The 14,470-nt window shown below is 32.8% G+C and overlaps 1 protein-coding gene across 9 annotated transcripts in view; it reads right to left on the bottom strand.

Annotated features, from left to right (window-relative positions):
• The window catches only part of SPOPL (speckle type BTB/POZ protein like), a 79,075-nt gene that overhangs the window by 12,483 nt on the left and 52,122 nt on the right, over positions 1–14,470 (bottom strand). For all 9 annotated transcript variants that reach the window (XM_070581255.1, XM_070581253.1, XM_070581252.1 and 6 more), the window contains 6 exons: positions 8,878–9,014; positions 8,572–8,693; positions 8,154–8,305; positions 6,123–6,250; positions 628–805; positions 493–548 (listed from right to left, as the gene is read on the bottom strand). In XM_070581255.1, the coding sequence (XP_070437356.1) occupies positions 493–548; positions 628–805; positions 6,123–6,250; positions 8,154–8,305; positions 8,572–8,693; positions 8,878–8,955 (714 nt within the window). In that variant the 5' untranslated portion in view covers positions 8,956–9,014. The remainder of the gene's footprint in view (positions 1–492; positions 549–627; positions 806–6,122; positions 6,251–8,153; positions 8,306–8,571; positions 8,694–8,877; positions 9,015–14,470) is intronic.

The raw sequence follows: 14,470 nt of genomic DNA, 5'->3' as shown, positions 1-14,470 counted from the left end.
GATAACCAAATAGGTAATGTTTTGATTACAGTTAATGTATAAGAATACCGATGTAATTTATACCGTTTTTGTTAAATCTAATAAATATCCTCTTATTTTAGTAGTAGAATGTAGGCATTATTTTTGTTCTAGAAAACAAATTCCAAAATCAACTCATAAAGTCTAGAAAGGAAGAATATACATCTTAATCAGAGAACTCTCAAATAGCTATGGACCACAACAGTCCTTTTGGAAAACCACCCTTTTGGATAACAACTACCCATTTCTTTTGCCGCCAGATGAGCATAAAAATAGCTGTTATTTGGAACATTCATCCACATTAGGCTACATCTATTGTTCTATTATAGAATACATGCCTCCCTCCCCACCGTCTTCTACTTCTTTCTGAAATCACAGTATTAACAAAGAGAACCTGCACCATTATTTTTGAAATACACATTCCAGTATTCTGTATTTGTACAAATTAAATATTAGCCTTTAAACCATGTTTACCTTTTTGCTTTCTTCCATTTCATGTTCAAACATTGCATTAAAAACTGGGGATCGAGCTGTAACAAGATTAAGCATCATTATTTAATGCACAAATATATGAAAGAAATGTACTATATTACCAAAAGTAGAAAGTACCTGCAAGTACAGATTTATGAGCTTTAAATTCTTGTCCTCTCACAAAAAAACTGCAATCTGTAAATCTTGTGTTTTCCCAGAGATTACCTAAATCTTCTGCTAGTCGACATTCAGGCACCTTCAAAGTATTTGTATTAGTATGTCCTGATATATTTACTGAATCTTGGACCACACTCACCTAATAAAAAAGGGATAGCAAAAAAGAACACTTTTACAAATTAATAACAATTACTTACTAAGTCTATACTTAAATTTCTTATCAATAAAATCTTTTGGATAATTCAATATACTCCTGATCAAAACTGCTAACACCGGGAAATTGAATTTAAGCATACAATTTAAAGGAGAGAATATAGAAAAAATTCGAAACAAAGTAGATCATTTTGAGGTGACATTTTATGTAAATAAATGGCTTATCGACTGGTTGGAATGCTTGTTTATTAAAGTAACTACAAAAACTATTTCTCAACAAGAGAAAGTCTTAATATGATGTCAAAAGCAAAAGGAGAAGACATTTTTGTGAGGTGGAGGAAGAAACTTCTTTAATTTTCATTTTCTCATACTACAGACCTATCAACATTTAAAGTTTATTATACACACAATAAACACAGCGCTACCCTCATAGTAACTTTTTACAGTATTAAAAAAGGTTATAAAACTACAGTCTATGATAGACAATTTGGGAAATATTTTAAGTGTTGTTCCTACATGTTTCAACTCTAGTAAAACTGATTTAAATATCTAGTTATATTGATTTAAATTTTAAAGTACAAGAATTCTCATAAAAGCAACTGTAGTTATTAAAGTTCATGGAAATCTTTTATAAAAAATCAACAGTAAGAATAATACAAATAGAATTTAGTTTGATTTGCAGACTTTTTATTTGCCTATGAAATAATCAATAAATAAAAGTTGGTATGATTACAAAATTGTTTTTATAGATTCCAATATAATACGAATTAAATTATCTCATTAAAGATGACTACATACTGAATAAAAAATACACTATTGACTAAAAGTCTTGCACAACACTTTTAAGGTATTCTAATATTAACATGAATTTCACATTAAATTTAATAAGTTGAAGAAAATACTACCTCAACTAGTAAAGCAAATGTTTCAGAATAAACGATCTTTTACAAAAATGCTATATTAGTTATCTACTGTTTTAAGCTGCTAAGTTTTATGGTCATTTGTTGTGCAGCAATAGATAACTACATTCAGTTAAAAACATATGTCATAAGGTTCTAATTAAATAAAAGTAGGTATAAATTAAGAACAAGTATAAATACAGTAAACTATGTAGAAAATGTAAATTAGAAATGGATAGAATTGGACTGAACTACTAACATGCTAACACAAAGTAATAATACTCCAACATAAACACTTGGAGAATATGAACTCTCTGAAGTCCTCATTCACCCAGATGTATAAACATGTAGCATGTGAATGGACATTTCTAAAGAAAAACCTTATTTTCTGAGGACATTTTTATTAATCACTTTGTTTTTCCAACTTGCATTATTAATCTTTTGGAATCGTGTGTGTCATAGAAATCACCTACTCCAATTACCTTATTTCATAAAAAGATTTCAAAATGACATCAAGACAAAGTGACCAAAGTGTCCTCAATCACACTGCTACTATCAGAAGACTAGAGCTACATGCCCAGATTCCTTTTTTTAGCATTCTTTGTACTACACAATTATTTCTTTGGATATTTTTAAAAATTAATAGTACTACTTTAATGTAACTACGGTTCAGAAATGATTTATTACAATAATCTGGTGAGATGTTTTTCTAAATATAGGAGCCAAGATATTGTGTACATAAATAAATCCACCAATAAAGGTTTTCCTCTAAGCTTTTGATTATTCAAATTGTCTCTAAAATTTTAATAACTGCAAAACAGAAAAAAAGCTTCACTAATCCTTACCTCATTGCCTTGTTACACCATTATAATTTAATGACACATAAACCAAAAATGTTGGTGTTAATATTCCAGGTTTAGGTAGGGATCAGTTTTTTATCACATGTATTTATTCTTTCCTATCAAGCATTGCTCTTGAAATTTCTAGGCAGCAGGAACAGGATCAGTTCAATTGCATAAAGTATGCAGTGAAGTTATAAAAAAAAAGTGAGGCTATTAATTTAGGAAAAGATTTCTAAATCCTAAGTATTGTCTATTACCCTAACTCAAAATAATATAATGCAAAAATCTGACAAAAATCAGGTGACAGAAGAAATAAAAAGATCAAAAAAACAAAGGCATTATCATCAGGCATATATATTGATGATGTTATATTTGTATTTCGTATATGTAATAATTCAGAAGAATTTGTATTATTGACATACAATACATAATATTATCATAGCAACCACAAATTTTAACTAAGATATAATTAACATTTCATACTCCAAAAAGTATTCAAGAGACTATTTATAGAGCAGAAATTAATGATATAACAATTGATATGCAATGAATTCTGATGACTGTTTTCTTGATATCTATAACTAAGAAATCAATAAAATTTTCGGTTTTTAGTACATATTCAAATACAGGTAATGAACATGTTTACTGAATGGAACCTAGAGTAAAAAATCCAGAAAGAAGGCTGAGTTTCTTTCCTGAGGTTAAATTGTTGTTCTTTCAAAGTAAAAGTGCAAATGCACAATACTCAAACTTCACAAATGGTGCAAAGCAAAACCTCAAACTCAGTGGACAGCTCTTTTTCAAATTTGCTTCTGGCTCAACCCTGAGAATGTAATTTAGGCTAAAGATGTACACATGCAGGCTTTAGTCAACTATGACTACCCTGGAAATCTGGGTCTCCTCTAGTGTGGAATTAGGTGACTACTGGTTTCAATTTTTAAAAATCTCAAGTTTCCATTCAATTCTGAAAACTAGGAAATTTACAAAGGTGCATAGTACTAAAAATTTTGCCACTCTAATCAACTATCTAACCATCCTTCACACTGGCTCCAAAGTGAGAAACTTTTAATAGTCCAATTTCACATCATCTTCTAGAATAGCAGGTCTTAAGACTTTCTGACTTTCATAGATAGGTATCCTTTTTAAAAATTTGGGTGCTAGAAGCAGGGTTGTTAACTTTTCATTTTGCCACGAAAGGGCTTTTTAGAGAATAAAACCCAACTTCCATCCATTATCACAAGTATTTTAAAACAGAAAAGTATCTTAGCAACAGAAAAAGAGGAAGGGGAAAAAGGTACGTCCTCCTAAATTAATTTAATTTCATGAACAACTTGCTATCTATATTCTATCTGTAGATATATATTCTTCTGTATATGATAGAATGGCATTGGTCGATAGACGGATTATTAAAATCTGTTGGATTTCAGAAGACGAATTAATCTAATCAATTTTCTGGTTTTTTTCCTACTTATTCCTCAATTCCTGTCTTCTGCATTACTTTGAGAGAAGGGGCAGAACTATTTACACTGCTAGAAATCTCTACCTCTAGCTACTTGATTCATAATATGGAACTTGCAAGATTAAGTTATGTCTTGCACAAAAAGGTAGCAGCAAACTGCCTTACCTGTCTACAGCACCACTTGCAGGGGAGGGGGAGGAGGCAGTTCTTTAGGTAGGGCAGTGCAATGCTTCCTCCTCTTCTGCAAGCAGTGCTGGAGATGCTGTAGAAGGAAGGGCATCAATGAGAGGTATGGAAGAAACGGTGGATGGTATGAGGAATGTTTGTTCAAAGCATTTTCTGCCTGCCTATGTTAAAAACAGTGCTCAGGGTATAAATGTCTACATCAGTAAAAAGGCACATGTTACAGTATCCAAAACTGAATCTGATCCATGCCAACTTAAAATGTATGTCATGGTGGGTTCTATTTTTAGGAGGTCACTAGTGTGTATAACCTAGCATGTAGACAGAAAGTATACTTCAAAAATATGTACTGAAAAAAGATCTTAATTTCAGCCTTCATTCTGAATTTCTTGGTTGTCTAGGTTCCAGCGCAATATGCTTAGGAGAATATTTGTAAACAATATTTCAATTCTAAAAGAAAAATCTTCTTAAAAAGTTTATTCACAAAAAGACTTTCAGCTGTAGGTTTGTTTTTTTTAAAACTGGATTACATAGCCTTTGAAGGTCCTTTAAATTCTAAGATGATGTGATTTAAAAAAATTAACATGCTGAAATTTAAGGTAACTGCTAAAATTCTGGAAGAGTCTACATTAAGGATGCTAAAATTTTTAAATAACATAATCTATATTTATTTAGAACACTACTTAGAAGATCTGTCTATTGGCAACAAACGCTTTAGGATTTTTTCTCCCCAAATTATTTAATGGTGAGCTCTGCTCAAGACACTTGCGTTATGTGTTTTATCAACCAAATAACTGTATTCGTAACAAATTCATCATACAGTTCATTTAACTTATCTAAGTGAAAATAAGATGCACTATATTTGCACTAGGTAGTCTCTGGGGCCATATTTCAATTATTCTTCTGACACAGCATAATGTCATCCAATTAGCTTGTAATCTCGTCAAGAAATTTTACACATTTTCTATAAAGAGATTAAAGCTAATTTAGTAGCAGTTAAGGAAGCTGTCATGCTTCTAAGATACTCATCTATCTATAATAACCCATTGAAATATATTTAATGTTGAGTTTACTTGATCATAACCTTTTCAACTGGCTTTCCTATGAAAATTATCCAACTACTTTAAACATTCTGAAAAAACTGTTGCTGATGTATATTCTCTATAAACTCTATAATCCTTGAAATCACTCCAAAGATGAATCTGAACAATTTGTATAGATAAAACTATGACATGATAACAATGATAGAAGCAAATCCAAATCTCAAATTAAGACAAATCGTAAGTGTAAATTATTGGCAGGGGCAATGCTGATAAACTTTAAAATCTGACATTTTATATATATAAATACACCTCATAAGTTTGTCAACAGACATGGGCATATCTTAAAAAACTGAGATGCTATAGTTTATAACGTTAACATCTATCTGATTAAAGGAACCCAACTGCTTTAATGAACAAAAAGCTTCCCAATCATTTTTAGGCACTTTTACTACCATTCAAGTATGGATTCAAACTGATAAACTACTAATAATGTTTAATATGTTCAATCTGAGTATGACAAAAATTACTGATCAGCTATGTCAAAATTATTCAAAGTGAAGAAGATATTTACATACTTTCATATAAAGATATACACATCCATAGTCTTCCTAAGAGGAAGAAGTACTTAGTATGTGGTAGTATAACTGCACATACAATTTAGAGGTAGAAATACGACAGAATTTTTTCAGACTGGGCCACTATACTGATTTCTAAGACAATCTCGTCAGCTTTCACTGGTAAAACATTTACAAATAAAACCTCAGCAATTATAGAAATTACTTAATTTTCAAAGTATGCTCAATATTGTTCTAGTTTATATTTTTGCTTTATCACCAAATATAACCATGCTGTTCCTTGAAATAAAGAACGTACCCACCTCACAAAATAATGTAAGCTTGTCATCTGGTAAAAGACCATTAGCTTCATCAAGCAAAAAATCCCTCCGAATGAATTTTTTAAAACCCCAGTCCTTCCCTTGCACAAATCGATATGCTCTTTGGCTTTCTAGTGAAAAACAGAACAGAAGTTTAAATAAAACAAGTATCCAAGAAACATTTTTGTTAATGATAACATAGTTAAATGAATGTGCAAAAATAGGACTTGGCTAATACATATCCACCATCAAAATTACAGATACGTGTGTTCATAAACCAGATTGTTCCACAGCGCTACTCAAATTTTGGCCATCATCAATGAGCTCACTTTCAGATTTCTGGATCTCCAAGGAAAAAGCCAGATCAAATCTCGTGAAGAAGGAAGAGATTTTAACACATCTAGGCTCTTTAATAATGACGTAGAATCAAAACACACTGGCATACATACTACATATCTAATAGCAGAACCCAGTTAGAAACATACCTCTCATTCCTGCTTCTCCCTTTAAAGATGCATACTCTAAATCCCCAGGGTATCATCCTTTAAGCTTTCCTGGCACATTCATCCCACTGATTTAAATTTTACTGAACCAGAGAAAAATCCATTAATAGGCGAAAACTAAATAAAGTCCCTTATCATTCCCAAATTTTTAGACATAATTCCTTCACCCCTAAAAACCACCTCCATAAGGTCCAAAAGACAGTTTTAGTATAATTTATAAAAGATTTAATAAATGCCTGAAGCAAGTGTTTCAAATGCCTAACATACTATATAACAACTGTATACCATGAAATAAACAAGATCCTTTATAGAAAGTATTCACTATCTGTTATATAAAGAATAATTAGAAGGAGAAAACCTATAATAAATCTAATTGAAATATTTCATGTTATGGACTGAATGTTTGTATCCCTTCAAAATTCTCATGTTGAAACCCTACCCCACAATGTGATGGTATTAAAGGTCAGTAATTGGGATTAGAAGAGGTCATGAGTTCAGGCCTCATAAACGGGATTAGTGTTCTTATAAAAGAGAACCCACAAAGCTCCTTAGCCTTTTCCACCATGTGAAGACAGTGAGAAGTCAGCAGTCTACAACCCAGAAGAGGGCCTTCAGCAGAATATGACCATGCTGCCACTCTGATCTTGGACTTCCCAGTCTCCAGATCTATGAGAAATAAATGTCTTGTTTATAAGCCACCCAGGCTGTTGTACTTTGGTACAGTAGCCTGAACTGCCTAAGACCCTGCACTATCTTAAATGTCAGACCACGTGAAAATGCATGTGAAACTATGTATTACTTCAGTAATAAAAGATATTATTTAAAAATGTGGTTTTGGAGGAGGTTTTTTTATTGTAACGACATTACTTGGTTCTGTGATTCACTTCTAGAACTCACTTAAAATTTAATGTGGCAGTTCATGACATTATTTTCCTACTATGCACATTGTGCATTTCCTACAATATTCTTCTATTATGAAACTCCAGGCTACACGGTTTTTAGCTGGCTAGACATGTGAAGCCTAAAATGAATTTAACAGGTCCTGAGACTAAGGAAAACTGATTTCCCTTCAGTCAGTGTTCAGTCCACTGCTCAAAAAAATTCTAGTGACAAAATATCAGGACATTCAGTTTGTTCTTCACATTTTACTATCTGGCAAAAATGGCGAGGAAGAAGAGAAATATTTCCTGAACACCTATTATATATGCCAGGCACTGAACCAGGCACTTTGCCCTAATAGCAACCATTTTTCCAAGTGACAAGGGAATGTCATTTTAAGACAAAGATTAGGTGAAAAACTTAAATTTTAATATTATTTGTAACTAATTTTACATGTCTTATGAAGTCTAAGACTTAGTAAAACAACCAAAACTCTACACCAGCATTTACAATTAAATAATGGCCATTTAAATATTTTAGGTTAAGCAGGTTATAGTAGAAAAAAATATCCCAAGTTTTTATGGGTCAAAGTGCAGAAGTCACAGTATGTAGTCACACAGAGACTCCTTCACTCAGTTTGCAAATCACTTACCCATTGCTTTTGTTTCTTCCCTTTTAGCGTTCAGAAGGGAAAATTTGAATTTTGCTCGAACTTCACTTTTTGGACAGCTGACTAAAAGCAAATATAAGGACAAGTAGTCTTTACTTTCATCATCTAATCCCTTTGGATTTACCCTCAGGCACCTAAAATAAAACAACAGGCTCACATGGAGGAATATAATACTTTAAACAGTGAAGAGAAAGGCAACAGTGAAATCATTTGTTAAATAATATCACGAACAGCACTCCCATCAATATCCCCACGGTTCTCTAGAATTCTATATTATTAGGAACTTAGCACAAATCTAATAGAAAATTAGACTAATATCCATTTAGAAACAACAACAAAAACCACAAAGTAACCGATGATAACATCAAAAGAAAAAATTCAAAACAAACAAAAATCTTACCATTTCATTTTGTCACTGGGGCTAGATGAGAATGTTGAACTTTTTAACACTTCACCCATTTCCTCTCGACAAAAACTGAAGTTATTAATGGTCCACATATAGGAAAATTTTACTACTTTAACCTAAGAGATTCAGAAAACCACTTTTATAATGATGACTTTTAAACTTTTAATTTATCGCATGTTAAACATCCTATGACCCACTCTTCTAACACTTCTAATAACTATGCCAAAGTGCTTCACAAAATTCTCAAAATACTATAAAATCTGTAAGTGACAAAAAGTAAGGCACTTTAACAGCATGTACCTGTGTATAACACCAGCTTTCTGCTATAGGACCAGTGGACATATCTCCAGGGAGAGGTGGGGTGGGTTCTCGAGACATTGCCACTTTATCGCAGTCTTCCAAGATTTATGCAATATCCTACACAGCTGAGTACTTTACTACAAAGAAGAGAAGTTTCATTTACTGATCAAAAAGTTTAACTGACTGAATCAAGAGGGAAGAAGTATTTAAACAGTCATAAAACAATTACTTTCCCAAATTAGATTATGAGGAAATATGAAGATTTCATTATTTAATAATTTTTAAGAAATGAAGTCATAAGTCTTTGTGACATATAACATTTGAAATCTAAACAATACTTATAGACAAGACATTATTTTATAAAAGCACACTTTGCAACATATCACAAATCAAAAAATAACATATAGCTAAATGGTAAGATCATAAACATAAAATCACAAAATAACATGGAAAGTTACTGGCAACAATTAATATCTAATTCACCTTCCTTCCTTCATCTTTTCATTGACATATTCATGGAAATCAAAAGGGCTGTAAAGATAGAATAGCCCTGGAAACTATAAATATTAGTTATTCAGCTGTCAGACTCTAAAGTTTTGACCAATTAAAACACAGAATGGGACTTAACAGGCAATACTATACAAGAACAATTATCTAGATTTCCACAGAAGTCTACCTCTACCTCAAACAGGTTCCTGATAAGACTTTGTCCCTATCAGAGACCTCCCTCCGAGATAATCTGTACCATATCATGACATTTCCTCCCAGTTAGCTGTTCTTGTACTACATCCATTTGGTCTCATAATAAATTCATCATAACCTAGGCAGAACATTAGTGACTAGATGATGATGCTTTGCAACTTGTAAAGTCTGTAAAAGAAAACAGGCAAAATCCAGAAGAGCTACATAAGTAGTGCACTTGGCAGGGAAGTTGGTGTGGATGTCTCAAGATTACATTCCAACATAGGGACTTAAGTCGAGAATCCTCTTTTCATTCAAGAATAATTAATAAGGGAAGAAAACCACACGAATCTTATAAAAAGAAACTACTAGGAGAAAAAAGGGCAGGACTTCATCTCAAATACAGAAGAAAATATTTACTTTGTGTCTATACTCAATGAAACCATAGTGTGAAATGAGAAAACAATGACTAAAGAAAGCCACCTGAAAGATACATAGAACAAAAAGATCTAAAAAAGGTATGAAAAAATTCGAAAGTACAAATGAAGGACATTAAAAACTGCACTAGAAACAACCAAAATAAGCCATCACTGAGATATACTTCTGTGGAATTCAAAATCAGAAAAAAAATGCTACAAGTATACATGTTCCTTTAAAGGAACAAAAATCAAGATGGCCCCATTCTCCTCATTGCTCTATGTCTGAGGAAAACAGGATAATTACTAGAGTTCTAAGGGGAAAAGACCTGTAGCACAAGGATTCTACAGTGCATCATGTTTTCATTCATGTTGAAACAAGCACAAATTCATTTCTAGATGTGTAAAATATGTATACCACCTCCATAGCTATTTGGTGGAGAGACGAATTCAGTCAAGTTATTTTCTAGTCAAAGACAGATGAATCAAAGACAAAAATCTCCATCATAATGAAGAAGTTCTGATTTTTATAACTCTGAACACGTATAACAAATCCATAATGTTTTAAAACTATATGGACATGTCAAAAAATAGTTCTTAAAGCACTGTGACAAAATAAGTCAAGTGAATAAAATGTTAAGTAAAATTATTCTTAAGGCACAAAATCAATGGGCACAGGACTTAGTTTTGGAACTATATAAATTCATCTGATCCTTAGAATCAAGAAATAGCTGATTCAAACCAGAAGCCATTTCATGGGGGGAAAAAACCAAACAAACTGCCAACTTAAATGATTTAAGATTTAGTTCAAATGAACAACTAAATTTGGCAGAAGAATCTGCCAAATTAATTATAATTCATTCATCCATCAATACTTATTAAGTAGCTACTATTTATAATATAATCTTCAAGATCAGGAAACACGTCAGAAAAAAAAAACACAATGACAGGTAAATAAGTAACTAAGCAAGATAAATCGTAGTAAATGAAACTAAAAAAAGAGACAGACATGGGATAGAGTAGTTGCTATGCAATAACTGAAAAATCTTCAAGTAGGTATCCAGGAGGCTACTTTAGATAGAGTGATCAGTTTAGGCTTCTCTGAAGAGCTGAGAACTAAAAGATAAGAAAAAACAGCAGAGACAAGTCAAGGGAAGGTGTCTGTAAGAGAGAAGAAAGGATAGCCAGTGCAAAGGCCCTAGGGCAGGAAAGAAATTGAGAGAATTTAAGGAAAAGAAAGTAATCCAATGTGGTTGATGTCACTGAAGAATTTTAAGCAGGGGAACAACAGTGTAATTTAGATAGTAGTAAGATCAGAATGTCAGCTTCTCAGGGAATAAAATGGTGAGAAGAATCAAAGCAGGGAAACAATTAGGAGATATTAAGAATAGTTGGCAAGAGATAGGGGTCACAGACTAATATGGCATGACAGTGGAGATGGGGAAAGTGGTCCTATCGATTGAAGACAATATTTAAAATTAACAGAATGTGTAATGGATTAAAATTAAAGGAAGGAGAAATCAAGGATAAGTCCTAGTGTGGGACCGGAGCAACTGGGGGGATAGTAATACGAGGTTCTCAGATGAGGAAGGCTGAGACAGAAGAGTAATTGTGGGGGCTGGGGAGACTCAATTTCAATAAAGTGATGTATGCAATATCAGGAAGTACTTCATATGGAACACTTTTAAATTAATCCTTTGTGATTAGATTGTTTATGTAATTTTCCTTTTCAATTATGGCATCAATACTAATACACTCACTCAAATACTTATGCAGGTTCCTTACATACAGGAGTTCCTATCATGTGATGCACCTGTGGCATTACACAATGAACTGGGGAATCAGCAAGGTAACCAGGCAGTAAAGTCAGAAGGGTAACACTGGAAATAGTCTATCAAGAGCACCTAAAAGTCACAATCAGCATTAAAGAAAGGTGAAGAATGGATGTTCCTTAATTACACAAGCAAGAATAAAGGTGATGAATGATGGAAGAAAGTAAAAGTGCCTCCAAGAAAAGTGAATACACTATTTAAGAGCACCACACACTGTCACTTTCAAAAGAATTATTCACGTCTACATAAAAATTACATACTGCTCTTAAGTACCTCCAGTTATCATCGTCAATTACTTCTACAAATCACAAATGTTATTTGCTTTTATTTGAAAACAGTACAGCAAACAGGTAGCCACCCCACAGTAAGTTGAGATCACTAATAGACTACCGTCATTTTAAACATGTTGGTGCCCCCTCCATATCTAACAACTTTATTAAGGTATAATTTACATATCACAAAACTCATAAACTCATTCATTTTAAATGTACCGATCAATGATTTTTAGTGAACTTTTATCAACACAATGTAGTTTTAGAATACTTCCATCATCCCAAAAGGTCCTTTCCACCTCCAAATTTGGGCAACTACTAATCTGCTCTCTATAGTTATACTTTGTCTAGAAATTTAATGCAAACAGAATTGTGCAATATGTAGCTTTATGTCTGGCTTCTGCTTTTTTTTTCCCCTGTTACAGTTTCCTCTTTCTTAGCATGTCTCATAATTTCTGGCTGAAAGCTGGACATTTCCAGTTAACATACTACAGCAACTCTGATTCTGACTTGTTTTCCTATGGCTTGCTGTCTTCTTCTTAATAGCTTGCCTGGACTTAACTGCAGCATCTGTCTCCACCATATTGCGTGGTTGCTGATACTTCTGTCTAGCTTTTTATTCTCAAGTTTTTTTCCCTGCTTAACAAAGCTGCATGCAGGTGGTCCCCTTTCTTTCAAACAGTTTGGTGACAAAGCCACAGGTTCCCCACTCTGAGCCCCAAATCAAATCCACTCGATCTGACAGCAAAACTGCTGGTTTTCCTGGCTAGCCCCAGGCTGGTAAAACTACCATGGTTGTCTACTGTGCTGAGGTGGAAAAAGAGAGAGAGAGAAAAGAAATTCTTTGTCAGATTTATCCTAGAAACTCATCCTGGGAAAAGTAATACAACTGTGGAAAAAGATAATTAAGTATAAACATAGTATGTTTTGTGATATACATGTAGAACTACACAACCATTGAGAGTGTATGAAAAATTTTCTTAATGACATTTAAGAAATGTAGTATATAAAAAAATCAGACAAAGAGTATGCCTAAAAAGATCTTACTTTTGTAAATATAAATAGCATATAGAGTTAATACAGGTACAAGTGCATAAAGAGAAACAGACTGGCACATAGATGCACCGAGTTGCACTTTGGCATTGCCATGATAATGCTGATAAGATATACATCTAAATATTACTAATCTCTGGGTGATGAGCTTTTTCCATTTGTTTATATTTTCTAAATATATTATTATGTTTTAATAAAGAAATACAAGTCATTATTCTTAAAAGAAGTAAAAAACATAGTTATTTGCATACTCAAATGAACCCACAGAAAATATGTTACGCGTGCGTTTGTGTGTATATGTTACTTTCCAAGTAGCAGAGATTGAGAGATGTCAGGTCAATGAAGATGGTAACTCAAAGAAAAACACTGCAGATTAAAGTTGAGTTTTTATAAGAAGACACTACTAATTTAATACTAATAAAATATATAAATAAAAAATAAATTTCATTTTCTGGAGAGTAAAGAGGAGAAAGTTCTTTAATGGCTCTACAAGAGCTATTACCCTCCTCAAGCATAACACACAATGTAATTCATAAATAAAAGCAAATTAAATAAAAGGTTACAAAGATTTTTGTTTTCTTTCCAGCTTCTTCAAATGATGTAATTATGGGATGGAGATATGGAGAATGCTGGTGAAGCAGATTGCATTGGTGAGCACTGAGAAGACGACACACCTTGTTTATTCTTCAGCAACTCTATGAGACGGGTGGTAATAATCCCATCTTAACCATGAGAAAATGATTAATGACAAGTTAAAAGGTTTCCTTTAACTGTAAGTAACCAGAAAGTGGTTGATCACAAATATACCGGCTCCAACGTCTATGCTCTTTCTTATAGTCATGCTGCGTCTCCTGATATTACAGAGCTGAAACAGCCCTCAGCTATCTGGTCTAACTCTTCTTTTACAGTGGAGAACCAAGAAGAGAGAAATGGATTAGACTAGTGACATAAACTGTCCAAGTTTACACTGTTAGATAAATATTAAAAGATGGACAAAGATCTCCCAAGGTCCATTTCAGTGCTATGTCCAGTATTCTTTTTCTTTTCCAAAGGAAAAAAATGAGAAAGAGAGTAGACAATTAACTACATTCACGACTTCCTATTGCTGTGCTTGCAGAAAAGCTTGCAGAGAGACAGCAGAACCAAAACGAGATCTAGAGAATAATACAAGACAATCAATCTATACACATTAACAAAATAAAGCTTTCTTCTATATTCTGTATTTTGCTTTGTAAACAAATTTAAAGTGTGATGTTTCCTAGTTTTACTTATTAAAGGAAAGCAAGACTCCTACTTGTTATTGGAAAAAACACGAATGTGATTTTCTAGCTTAACAAAA

This window comes from Equus przewalskii, chromosome 17 (genome assembly GCF_037783145.1).
Source record: "Equus przewalskii isolate Varuska chromosome 17, EquPr2, whole genome shotgun sequence".
Classification (NCBI taxonomy): Eukaryota; Metazoa; Chordata; class Mammalia; order Perissodactyla; family Equidae; genus Equus; species Equus przewalskii.
This window is presented reverse-complemented; position numbering and strand designations above follow the sequence as displayed.